This window comes from Hemicordylus capensis, chromosome 2 (assembly GCF_027244095.1).
Source record: "Hemicordylus capensis ecotype Gifberg chromosome 2, rHemCap1.1.pri, whole genome shotgun sequence".
NCBI classification, from domain to species: domain Eukaryota; kingdom Metazoa; phylum Chordata; class Lepidosauria; order Squamata; family Cordylidae; genus Hemicordylus; species Hemicordylus capensis.
This window is the reverse complement of record NC_069658.1, coordinates 393,347,358-393,360,358: the sequence shown is the minus strand read 5'-3', so window position 1 is coordinate 393,360,358 and position 13,001 is coordinate 393,347,358. Positions and strand designations below refer to the sequence as shown.

Below are 13,001 nucleotides of genomic sequence, written 5' to 3'. Positions count from 1 at the left end.
GAATGCACTCCTGGCAGAAATTCATAATTTGAGATCATTGCTGTCCTTCAAGAGAGCCCTTAAAACATACATATTTGGCCTGGCCTCTGGCCTTCCAGAGTTTTAAATGATTAATTGTTTTAAACTGTTGCCCTGATTTTCAGGGCTTTTAGCTGTTTTATTGGTTTTATTGTGTTTTAATATTTTGATTTTGATTTTTAATTTGTTTTAATTGTTTTTATCGTGTTGTGAACCACCCTGAGCCATTTTGGAAGGGCGGTATATAAATAAATAAATAAATCAGTATTAGAGGAACTAAAGTAAATGGTCCCCAATCCTACCTCTTTCCCTTAGTAATAAGCTTGTCTTGAATAGTTTCTTGTTTTCTCACCCTTGATTTATTTCTGCTATTTTACCAATAAAAACTATACTTGGAGCTCCTTACCTAACAATGATAGTGATACTGTTGTGGCTTTTTATGCATGTAGTTTTCCCTCCTCAATTGACTAATATTGTTTTAGATAAAAATGAAAGCCATTTAAACAATGGTGGAGCTCATGAAGCATCCTATATAGCAGCCACTTTATAGAGGTTATGCTTCTGTTTAACTTTTGAATGCACAATTGTTTTAAAAAGCTGAAGACAGAGGGCCTTGCTCTATCCTACAGCTTCTACACTGTACTGTAAGAGTCTCTGTATTGCTTAAAATGTGTAGGGATGTGCACAGACCACAGTTTGAATACTGGTCCATATTCAAACTGGTCTGCAGCCTGAATTCGGACCAGTACCAAACAGCGGTCCATGCACACCCCTAAAAATGCATGTTTACACAACATGCCTTAAAAGACCTACTGTGTTAAATGTTTTTGTTTCCATTCTACTTAGGACTTTTCAGAACTGGAGAAGAGAGATCCTCAGGAACTAGTTGGTGAGTATAAACAAAATTATGGCATGTTGTGTTAATGAATGCAATGACGAATACAACCAATATTTATATACTGCTTTTCAACAAAAGTTCCCAAAGCGATTTGATATTTGCATTAAAAAATTACCCTTCTTTCCTTCTTTGCACACAAGCAATATAAGTATTAGTATTGTGCCATTTTCATTTTTATTTTTATGCATTTTTTGTGTATTACAATTTACTGTGCAAATTCCCATTTTGGGTAGAGAGAGAGAGAACTAGTCCCTGTAGATAAGGCAATGAAACTGGAGTTACTCTGCTGTAGGATGTCTATCCAAATGTACATCCCATTGAAAGTGAGGCAGTGCAGAGGAATACAGGTGACCCTCATTAGTCACGGGGGTTCAGTTCCTACCTACAACCACAGATAACAAGACCTTGAGTCTATGGTAATTGGGAGGTTAGGTTACAGAGCCCCAGAAAATGACCAAAAAATCACCCCTAAAAGGGGAAAAGGCAGAAATAAGGATGGAGCACGGCACTATACCTTAGCCACCTCAGCTTTCCCACTCTGCCATTCTCCAGGTGCTCCAGCAGTGGTCCCCCAACTCCTCCAGTAATGCGTAATCGTGAAGTTTCCCCAACTTCACATAATCATTTTCAGTTCAACGCATACAGGGGAGTTGCTTCACTGCACTGCTGGAGTTAGCAGCACTCCATCTATCTATCGGTCTATCTCCCCTGTCTCTGGCTTGTAGCAGCAAAAATCAAACTGAAAAAGCAGTAGAGTTACTTCACTCCACTGCTGGAGTCAGTGGCACTCCATATCCAGTCGTCTTCTGCTTGGAGCACAGATCACATAGCAAAAGTAGGCCCTGCAGAGGCAGACTTGCTGCCACCATTGTCATCGTCATAATCTTATTCCTCGAAGCCAGTGTGCAGGTGTCATTTTCTGGTGATGATGGCCACTTCCACTCCACAGCTGTGGTGGTGGGTGTAGCTACCCTTGCAAAGTAGCTGATGACAGTGCTTTGCTTGGTCTTGCTTTGCAGAACCCGGTAGGTGTCTTTATTTTATCCTGCAAAGCAGCCTCCTGCTGCCTTTTGAACTTGATGCTGCTCTCCATCAGGGGGCCAAGTTAAAACACTTTGCCAAGGCAGATCCCAGCTGCAGGATCTCAGAGAGGCTCTTTGTGGTGAAGGGCTTGGGGAGCATCTCTTTCAACTCTTCTCCCTCACTCTCAGAAGCTGCCTGGATCATCTCTTTCAATTCTTCCTCTGTGAGCTCCTCCTGATGGGATTGGAGGAGTTCTTCCACCTCATGTGGCTGGATGTCTTGCAGGCCTTCTCCACCAAAGGTGCGCGCAAGCTTGGCGATCCTCTGCACCTTGTCAGCTACAGAGGGAATGGCTGTAGTAGATGAAGAGGTGACTATCCCAGGCCACAACTTGTTCCACTCTGTGTTCTGTGTGTGGAGCTTGATTTCTGAACGGTATGCTGCGATGATCTTTATGCGGTCCATGATGCTTTAGCTCCTCTAGAAAGAGAGGGATTGGCTTCCATGAGATTCAGCAGCCTCCTGAAGGTGCAGCAAGTACAGTAACACTTGAAGGTTGCTATCAGACCTTGGTCCATCGGTTGGTTCAGTACGTGGTGTTGGGTGGGAAGAAAGTTATCTCCTTTGGGTGTGTGAACTGCAGGGCCTCAGGATGGTCAGGGGTGTTGTTGAGCAGCAGAAGGACTCAGAAGGCCAGGTTCTTGGAGGCCAGATATCTCTGCACCTCATGCAGGAAACAGTAGTTCACCCAGTCAGAGAAAACCGCTGCAGTCACCCATGCTTCCCTTTTGGCTCTCCAAAAGACAAGAAGCTGGTTTTTATTCTTATTTTTCATGGCATGAGGATTCTGTGCTTAGTACAAGAGCATGGGCTTGACAATGCAGTTCCATGCAGCATTGCCACACACCAGTAGAGTGTGGCAGTCTTTGGCTGCCTTGAAACCTGGAGCAGCCCTTTCTTCTTTGCTGATGAAGGAGCAAGATGGCATCTGCTTCCAGAACAAGCCCGTCTAATCAGCATGGAAGACCTGTTCTGACCTGTATCCTCCAGGCTCAATCAGCTGCTGGAACTAGGCTGGATATCATTGTGCCGGCTCATGGTTGGCACAGCCAGGAGTGATGCTACTTCCCTTGCTTCTACAATGTGGGTTAGAGTGGTGCTTGAACCTTTTGAACCAGGTCTTGCTCACCTGGAAACTGCTCGCAGCACCTTTGGGTGTTCCCGCCGCTTCACTTCCTCCCAATGCAAACTGTCTATAGAGCTTCAACGCTTTCTCATGGATTACTGGTCTACTTAATGGCACATTCCTTTGGGCTTGGTCCTCTATCCACAGGCTGAGGGCCTTTCCCACCCTTTCCATTTGGGGGCTGTGTGGATGGAACGCCACCTTCAGACTCCAAGACATGCTAGACACCACGCTCGCATTGATACTAGCTTGGGTTTTCTTTATGGAGCAGACAATGGACTAATTGATGCCATAATGGCGTGCAACAAGCTAACATGTCCAGCAGCTTCACCTTCTCGCTCAAGGGCAACACTTTGCAAGACCTTTTGCCACTCCCCTCATCAGAACTCTCTGCTGTGCGCTTACTCATTTTGACTGTGGAGGAAGGGAAAATGTGTACAATAATGTTCAGTGCAGCACAGTAATTGTGCCAGACAAACCCCCCCCCCACAAAAAAAATTATACAGGACAGCACAGTACTGTAACTGATAATTAAAAACAATTAGGAATAGATGCTTACAATCAATTTTCAATGGATACAGTACAGTATTTAAATTTTTCAATGGATACTTGAAATCAATTTTTTGTGGGTATGGTACAGTATGTACTTAAAAACACATTTTAATGGATGTGGTAATGACATTTTTAATTGCCGCTTAAATTAACTACAGTTATACAGTCTGGTATTGTACTGGACAATACTATAATTAATTGCCATGATTTTTTTAAAAATTGAATTTTTGTATTAAATATAATTTAATAAAAATTGAAATTAAATTGATTAAAGTTAGAATTAGCATCTTACCAGGGCTGCACAGTGCTGCAAAATGTTCCTCCAAGAAGCTCCACAGGAATGGCAGAGGAAAAGTTCCCAAGGACTCCCACAAGCTTGTAATGGCTCCACAGAAACACTCAAAAAGTCTCCAAAAGGCTCTCAGTGGCTCCCTGAGGACACCTAAGGCTGCCAAATGCTCTTGAAGTGGTTTTTTTAAAAAAATAAAACACACACACACAGAAATAGCACAGCAAACTCCTCCTCCAAACTCCTCTTACTATCGACAGAGCATGTGCAGGAAGAGCACAGCCATATATGGGCAGATCCGCATGCCAAAAACTATGGATAAGCGAGACCTTATTCTGCAAATACCCAGGTCGGGTATATATTTTCCAATTGGGGATATGCAGAACCACGAATAGCAGGGGCCATCTGTTTGGATGCAAACGTTTCCTACAAGGCATTACTGTCAATGGGACATAGATACCAATGCAAGACAGCACAGACCTGTTGCCTCTGCAGTGAGGATATATACCTACTTTTCCCAACCCTTGCAAACAATTTCAGACTCCCTCACCAATGAAGGTCTCATTTTTTAAGGGAACAAAAATGTTTGCAAAAGATGTGCGTGTGTACACATACACACCCCTGTCCATTTCAGCTCAGCACTCTCTAGTATAGGGGCATCTTGACTACCTTTTACTTTGAGACATTTAATTAGCACTTCAGGATTTGTCTGATTGTAAAAATCTAACACTGCTGATTTACAGACATAGTTTGAAGATGACCTTTTAAAACTATTAAATGGCTTTAGTTTACATTTTTATGTAATACTGAGGAATTGTATTCAAGAAGTCAATTGTGAAACTGTGTGACTAAATCTGTGACCTTTCTGGTCTTGCTTAACATTTTTTATTTCAATTCATAAGAAAATGCTAAGTGCATCATATGTAACACTGTAGTGCTGATGGCTACATCTTGTTTTCTTAAAGGACTTCCTGATGCAGCAATTAAGTTGGGTTGTGTTTTTTTAGAACACTGTTTTGCTGCTCAGTGCATGGAATCTTGTGTAGTGTTGAGATCTTTTTCAACATACAGTATTTGAAAATACATCTGGTACTCCAGAGGTTCTACCAAAGAGTTCAATTATACAGTATCAGAAAATAAGCCCAGAATATGCTGATTTTGTTCTGCACTCCTGAGCCTGTAAACAGAAGATAGTTAATTCTAGAGTCTTTTAAAACTGGATGACTCAGTGGCATAATAGTACTTCAAATACTTGCCTAAAATTCTTTCATTAGTTGCTAGGAAATGATGAAAACCCACACTTCTAAGTGGGAGACAAAAGAGGATTCAAGTGTAAAATTCATGCTTGCTTTTGGTTTGCAAGGTACATCTTAGGGTGCTTTTGGACACTCAGTTGTAGTGCATCAGCCAGACATATAATATAAGCTGATCATTTCATTTTGGAAAAGGCTAACCAACCCGTATTCACAGCAGCACATTGGACCATGACACACACACACCTTCCCACATGGAGCAGTCTATACACAGATTTTTAATGTGTATAGTTTGTATAGCCACTTAGTCCTTTGAATTCACCCATGTGGGAAAGGGAGAGCTTGGAAAAGGGAATCTAGAAAGTAAGGTGATATACAGAAGCATTAAAATTCAGTTTGGGGAAGGACTTCAAAGGCTTAAGTGTTGCAAGAAAAGTTCTATGTGTTGTGAGGCAACAAGGAAGACCTAAAAAGTATATTTGAATTGAAAGGAAAGATTGGCCCCATTAATGGTTATGCCCATGAAGGGTTAAGTTGGGATGAGACGGAAGAAGTGAAAGGTGCTGCATTGCCTTGTAAATGCAGGCAGGGCTGTGCAAATAAAGACTTTATTCACCTCCTGTTAATAAAGGAGACTGGACTGATAAAAAGAACCAACTGGGGAAGAGTCAATTCCTTGTACTGCTGATCATGGAGTTAGCAGAGTGATGCATTTCCGATTGCAGTGTCACCCTACCTTACTCATGAAAGTGGGTTCTTTGTGGCCTCAGTTGCCTTAGTCAAATCCCTAGCTGCAAGGTATGGATAATTGTTTACTTCACAAAGCAGTAATTGGGTGTGCCCATAATGGTGACTCATTTTGATAGTCAGCTTCCTGCATTCTCCCTGTGGTTCTTCTGAAGCTGGAAGCCAGCACATACAATCAAAAGTGGTAGCTGTGTTGTGACATATGACCTGCACAAAAGCGAAGTTTGATCTTTGCAGAAGTAACAGGATGTGGAGTATATAAATGTCTGTGAACAAGTCCTGCCGCGACATTTATTATCATTCCTTTCTGTGAAAAGAAGGTGTGAGCAGGTGTAATAGGACCATATCTTGGTATTCCACACACTCAGATTTTTTTGGCACTTGGTCAGCCTTCTGGTTACTTTTGTTTCCTTTATCTTAAGAGACACTTGAAGCACATTTCTGTCAGCCATGTTATCTCTTTTTCTTACACACATGTGTACACACACAGTTTAAAATTTAGCATCATGGTTTCTTAGCCAGCACTGGTGTGGGCAGGCAGGGTGGGTAGGTGGTTGTTTTCTGGCTCATGCATTTTCTTTCCTCAGCCCATATCTTGGAATGCCAATAGGATCCTCTTTTGGAACTGTTTTCTACTGAGAAGAGGCCTCCCCTCTGCTTCTGTTACAGTATGGGCTCACATTGCCTTCTGCTAGGGCAACTGGGTACACCTATACAGATCACTCTTACCCACATAGAAAATGCCTCTTGTAAACCTTGAGTTACTTCAGAGTTTCTTCTCTCCCTTGAAAAATGTCTCTTTCCTTCTTTGGCCACTATAATATTGACCAATTTTCCTGTACTTATTTCTGGTCATTGGGAAGGAATGCAAAACTACTTGAATCATATTTTTCTTGTGATTTTAACCAAACTGTAGTTGATCTATTGATTTTTTAATTTGCAAATGTTAATTGTTTTAAATGTATGTACCCAGTATAAACCAACAAACAAAAACAGCCCATCTCACCAACTGTATCCCATGTCTTTCCTAAGAGCCAACAAAAAACATATGCCAAACAAAAGTGGGGAGGGGAGAGAAGTGAAGGGTTAAGTAAAAAAGAAAAAAAAGAGCAGGGTGAGGAGTACACTAGATCATAACTTCCGTATGTGGAATAGTGTTACATCCTTCAACTGCCTAATGAGGAGCCTGGGGAAAGACCCAAAGGTACAATATTCAGATGGTCTGAATTAGCTCAAGTTGGTTGTTCCTTATACATTCTGGGTTCAGCTTTCCGCCCCTCAAATGTCTAGTCCCCATCACAAGTAAACATGCTTTGTTTTGTTTCCCCCACCCCCTCTAGTTGTGAAATTCTTAATTAGAAATGATCCCCACTCACACCACTGGCTTTGTAACCTATAACAAGTCTGTGGCTTGTTCTTAAGGGGCCCTGGAGCCAGACGGTTGCTTGGGGGATGTTGGCAAGCTTTCTGTTCTTCATAGAAGCACATTCTCTGAAAATGCCAAAGGACATTTCTTTGTTACTTGTGATTGCTAGAGAACTTAACCCTAAATAACATCCTGATGGAACAGCATAGTGCAGGGAGGAGAGACGTCTGTAGTATAGGGAAGTGAGGGGAGATGACAAATCTACGAAGTGAGCAAGAAGAATTGTAATTCTTGTACCTTTTACTCAGGTACAAATGTTTGCCCTTTTATAATCACATTTGGACACTGGCACAAGAAACATAACTGACATAAGAAGCACAAGTGGTAAAAACCTGGAAGCTGCTCCTACACACTTGTTCCTATCCAATGGCTCCTTGGACACTTTTTAACTCATATTTGTAGACTGCCCTATCTGCCAAATGGCTTAAGAGCACATAAAAGTAGTAGTATAGCAGACTACAAAACAGAGGACTAGTTTGGGCCCCTCCCTCAGCTGCTGACAGACGTAAGAGTCAGGACTGTATAAATCAAAGCCTCTGTTAATATTAACTGGAAGAGGATGTGGAATGTCTGTAACTGCTTGTGAGCTTATAATGCGCCTTTCTACCAGAAGAATTGGTGCTGTTGATAATGTAAACAATACTCCCTTGAAACTAGAAAGGTTCAAATCCTATTACTATTAAATGGCAAAATGTAACAATAATATCTCCCTCCTTTCCATGATAAATGCCCCCACTCCTCCCGATTTTTTAAATTTAATAATATCTCTTGAACAACAGCCTTTTCTCTTGTAGGTGCCTTTTTAAATCTTTAATTCTCTTCTTCACCAACACACATTTAGGAACAAAATCTGGACGTGTTTGGCTGTCCAGGTTATGCCCTCATTTTTGCAGATAGAATACATTTTAGGCCAAGTGTGGGCAACATATGATCTCTTGCCTGTTTGAGATCACTACAGAATTTTTGTGCACCAATACAGGGCCTTGATGAACTTGAGGATTTATCTTTCCATTCTGAAAATTATACACCGCAGACTAGCACTTGGTAGGGTTGCAATGAAGGCCTTGGAAAGGATATTTAGATGCCATGATATGTCTATACTTGCAAAGATTAGAATCGTTCGGACAGTGGTTTTCCCCATGACACTCTATGGATGTGAAAGCTGGACTTTGAAGAAGCAAGGCAGAAAAAGTATTGATGCTTTTGAACTTTGGTGCTGGAGAAGACTTTTGAGGATACCATGGACAGCAAGGAAAACAAACAAATGGATCATAGAACAAATCAATCCAGAATTTTCACTCCATAAATGACCAGGCTCAAACTATCATATTTTGGACACATTATGTGAAGAACCAGCTCCCTTGAGAAGTCCGGTTTTTTTTTTTGTTTTTTTTTTTGTTTTTTGTTTTGTTTTTTCCTCAAAGTGTCTCAAAACAGAGGGTGGCTTCAGGGTCTTAAAAGTTGTAGGTGTGGTTGTTGAGGCAAGGAAGAGCTGCTCTACAAGACGTACCCTGACAAAGGCACCTAAGACAGGTTGTGATTGATCCTCCACCCCATCATGGGAAACCCCTTTGCCAACCGCCCTGCAAAGAAGCCTGCTGGAGAGGGGGAGAAGAGGATACCATCTTCCCCAGGGTGTGAGACTGGGGTGCCTGCCTGGCTACCTCTTCTCTTCAACCAGGCTTTCTCAGCTTTTTAAAAACTTGATTTTAAATTCTTCTGATTATTTAATTGTTGTTTTACTATGTTTTTAATTGTTAATTATTGTTTTATGCTTTATAGTTTTTGTTTTAATTATTAACTGATTTTAATGGTGTTTTAATGTAAACCATCCTGAGTCTTTTGGAAGGGCGGTATAAAAGTTCTAATTAATTAATTAATTAATTAATTAATTAATAGGTTTTGAGTGCCCCCTGGTCTCGTCCTTCAACACTGGACGTTGTGATGCTCACTTCCCCCTCTACAGAAGTTCAACACCTAGCTCCGACATCAACTTGGTACCAACTGTTCGGGGCCATGAACATTCTCTATTGCCTGCTGTGACTCAAGTGCAAACACCATCTTCAGCCATTAAACACAGTGCCCATCATCTCCTTCGGGCTACAACTTCTCCAGTTCCCTTCGAAATGGAAGCTGGCGATACTGAATTTGACCTGGGACAAGGCACCGCTCAATGTCTGCTACACATGCTGGACTCCACCAAGAGTACTCCATCAGCCTTGACTTTCTATGGATTTTTAAGCCAGGATCTCAACATCAATGAGGAAGGCACAACTTAGTCAATACTGAGGACACCAGGAACCTCGCTGTCGCAATCTTGAATTTCCACTCACTCAATACCATTGGCCTTCCAGCCATTTCAATTGCAAATTTGCCCTCACCCATGAAAAGTGCCTTCTGGCTATGTGACCAGGGCTTAATTCGAGCAATGGGAGGAGTTGATACCTTGCAGACCGAACATAGACCCTCTGGACTCCCCGCTGACTCAGGACATTAGGCTTTGGAAAACCCATCAATCCTCGGTGTTGATAGTTCCTATTGCTACTCAAATTACTCCTCCACCAGAGTTGCCTTGACCTGTTAGAGTCTCAATGTCGACCCAAGTCACACCTATACCTGTACCAACTTCAATGGATGTCTTGACAAAGATGCAGGTCACCCCTTCGAGAACGGAAAAGGATTCCTCAATACCGAAGCATCCTGTTATTTTGATATGCATAGAAACATTGAGACTGTTGATATGCCAAGACCACATCATCAGAAGTCCAAACATACACAAACAGTAATGCTTACCAATGCTGCTACGATGCAGACAGTCTCTATAACAAGGACTTTGCCCCTTCGGGGCCTCGTATTGTCATCTTAACCGATGACTGTGAGTCTGATTCAACTTCCAGCGAAACAACGTCTTCAGAGCATCTCCCTATTAAGGTGGCATCAGGCAATAACATATCTCTTAATGAGGAAATGTGCTTCTATCATAAGAAGTTATTAGAAATAACTTCTGCCCTAGGTCTGAAAGTTGAAAAAGAAAACTCAAGATGTGGATGAACCCATCTACAAGTTCTTTGCTACAGCAGCTCTGACTCAGCCAGTACATCTGCCAATCCTGCCAGTATTTTCCACGGCTGCAAAATCAGCATGGTCAACTCTTCAAACCTCCGCACCAACTTCCAAACAGTTAGAAAACTTATACAGGATCTGGGAGGACTATAATGACTATTTGCTAAAGCACCCTTCCCCCAACTCTGTTGTAGTCAACTGTGCTTTGTCATCCAAAAGCAGCAGGTGCCACACAACGCCTGGAGATAAAGGTCGAAAATTGGACACTTAGGGTCAAAAAATCTACTCAACCTCAATGCTGGGAATTAAAATTGCAAACCACACTGCCTGTTTTTCAAAATATACTCATTCCCTTTGGGATGAGTTGCATCAAGAGCAAGGTGATCTTTCCCCAGAGGAATTCCTGGCAAAATTTAATGACATTTATTCTAAAGTTGTCCTCCTCACCAGGCAACAGCTCAACAGTGCTAAGCACCTGGCAGAAACGGAGTCCCACACAATGACTACTGCTGTCACGTTATGCAGACATGCCTGGCTCCGTTCCACTGCACTCCAACCAGATATGAAGGATCGCATGGAAATTCTACCCTTTGATGGGAAGGGTCTCTTCTGTGAGACTACGGATGCCACCATGGAGTCCATTAAAAAGTCCAAATTTACAGCTAGGACATATTGAACTTCTTCACAACCTGGCACTTCGAAGTGTCACCAGTTTGGTAAAAGATGATATTATGCGTACAAACGCACAAGAGGGACTTTCAAAAACAGTACCAGTGGTTTAATAGAAAGCCTTACAACCAGAGGACGAGAAACACCCAACACTCTCGCCTAAAAGCCACCAATACTGGCAAGCAGCATCTTTTGATTATCAGGACAGTCCACTGAATGTCATTTACCATTGACTCTGCTGCTACCTTCCATCATAGCCACCTCCAACATCAGGCTGGCAAGTCATGCCTCGGCATGGCACAACATAATATTGGACTGCTGGGTCCTACGTATAGTTCAGATGGGCTATGCAATAGAATTTGTGTCCCAGCCAACCTTCAGTGGAATCAAGTACTACACTCCAGCTTCCCTTCTTCTGATGGAAGAAGTCCAGTCTTTCTTGGACAAAGGGGCTATAGCCCCTGTTCAGTGGACAGACCAGTGGTGGGGGTTCTGCTCCCCCTAATTCCAGGTCCCGAAACGGGAAGGAGGCCTACAACCAATTACGGATCTCCGACAGTTAAACTGTCGTGTGGACATACGCAAATTTCACACGATAACGTTACAGAGCATCCTTCCTCTCCTCCACAGGGAGGAGTGGTTCATGACATTGGATCTCCAGGACACACATTTTTATATCATAATCCAACAGAATGTTTCTTTTTTTCTTCCCAATATGAACTTTAGAATTTGTCTATGAGTAAAAGCACTGATCCTCATGACAAGGTAGCTACAGGCTCTGTGCAAACTCCTTCCTGCTTGCTGCCAATGCACTTATTTTCTTCTAGGCCTTCATACACCACTGACCAAAAATTGTATGTGAGTTGGTCTGTGACTGTTATCAATGTATGTGTTTGTGTTTCAGGATCAGAATGCGGCCAATGGGAAAACATAAATACAAGCACTTGACTTGCTAAAACTTCTTACACTGCCAGCTAATATAACGGCCTCTCTCTGTTTCCAGCTTCTTTCTCGGAACGCGTCAGAAACATGTCACCTGATGAGATCAAAATCCCTCCAGAACCCCCAGGCAGATGTTCCAATCATTTACAGGTGAGCCTTCTCATGTTTCAGCTCTTGGTTATTTTTGTTGCCATCATCTAAATGATGGTGCATTTGGTTGTTGTTGTGACTGTCATTTAAAAATTCCAGACAAAGGTTGCCTACATCCTTAACCATTCCTTGTTTCAGCCAGCCTTGCAAATAGGATTATTTATTATTGTAATTATCACCATAATTGGAAAAAGAATAGGAAGAATGTGGTCCCTGGTCCCCAAAGGTCTCCCATTCTAAAAAGAAACACAAGGTAGGCACCGGCAAAATTTAATGGAGGAATAACTTACTGGGGTTTAGTTTTGAACTTGTGCATTCTCCTCTCCAGCTCGACCAGCTCAGCTTTATTGCAGCTCTACAAACTAAATGGGTTGGATCCAAACAACTGCAAGTGAACAAGATTTTCTCACCCCCATCGTTTGCAGCACCCCACCCCCAAGCTGCTCCTGAGGGTGGAGGATCCTTCAGAATGGAGCTCAGGGTAGCATATCAGCCTCAGCTTAGGGTGCCAGAAATCCAAGATGTTCTCGCCTTGCACATAGAAGCACCTCCTACTTACATAAAGGGCCCTCTGGTTCAAGCCAGGGTCTTGCCCACATTGACTTCCCTTATTGTGCGGTTTCCCAAAAAGTCGTAAATTGGATTAAAAATTTATCAGGTGGATTCTGTGCTACATTATGGTACCAAATGTACCTGCTTCATATCTTACTTTTGGTGAAAGTTAATGCATCTCTAATGCTGCTTCCACACATCTAGCTATGACACATGCAGCAGCATGGCCTCCA

General features: G+C 42.3%; 1 protein-coding gene across 2 annotated transcripts in view; it reads left to right on the top strand.

The window, feature by feature from the left end:
- SAP30BP (SAP30 binding protein) overlaps nucleotides 1–13,001 on the top strand; it is a 63,898-nt gene that overhangs the window by 38,395 nt on the left and 12,502 nt on the right. For both annotated transcript variants that reach the window (XM_053301471.1, XM_053301470.1), the window contains 2 exons: nucleotides 865–907; nucleotides 12,128–12,216. In XM_053301471.1, the coding sequence (XP_053157446.1) occupies nucleotides 865–907; nucleotides 12,128–12,216 (132 nt within the window). The remainder of the gene's footprint in view (nucleotides 1–864; nucleotides 908–12,127; nucleotides 12,217–13,001) is intronic.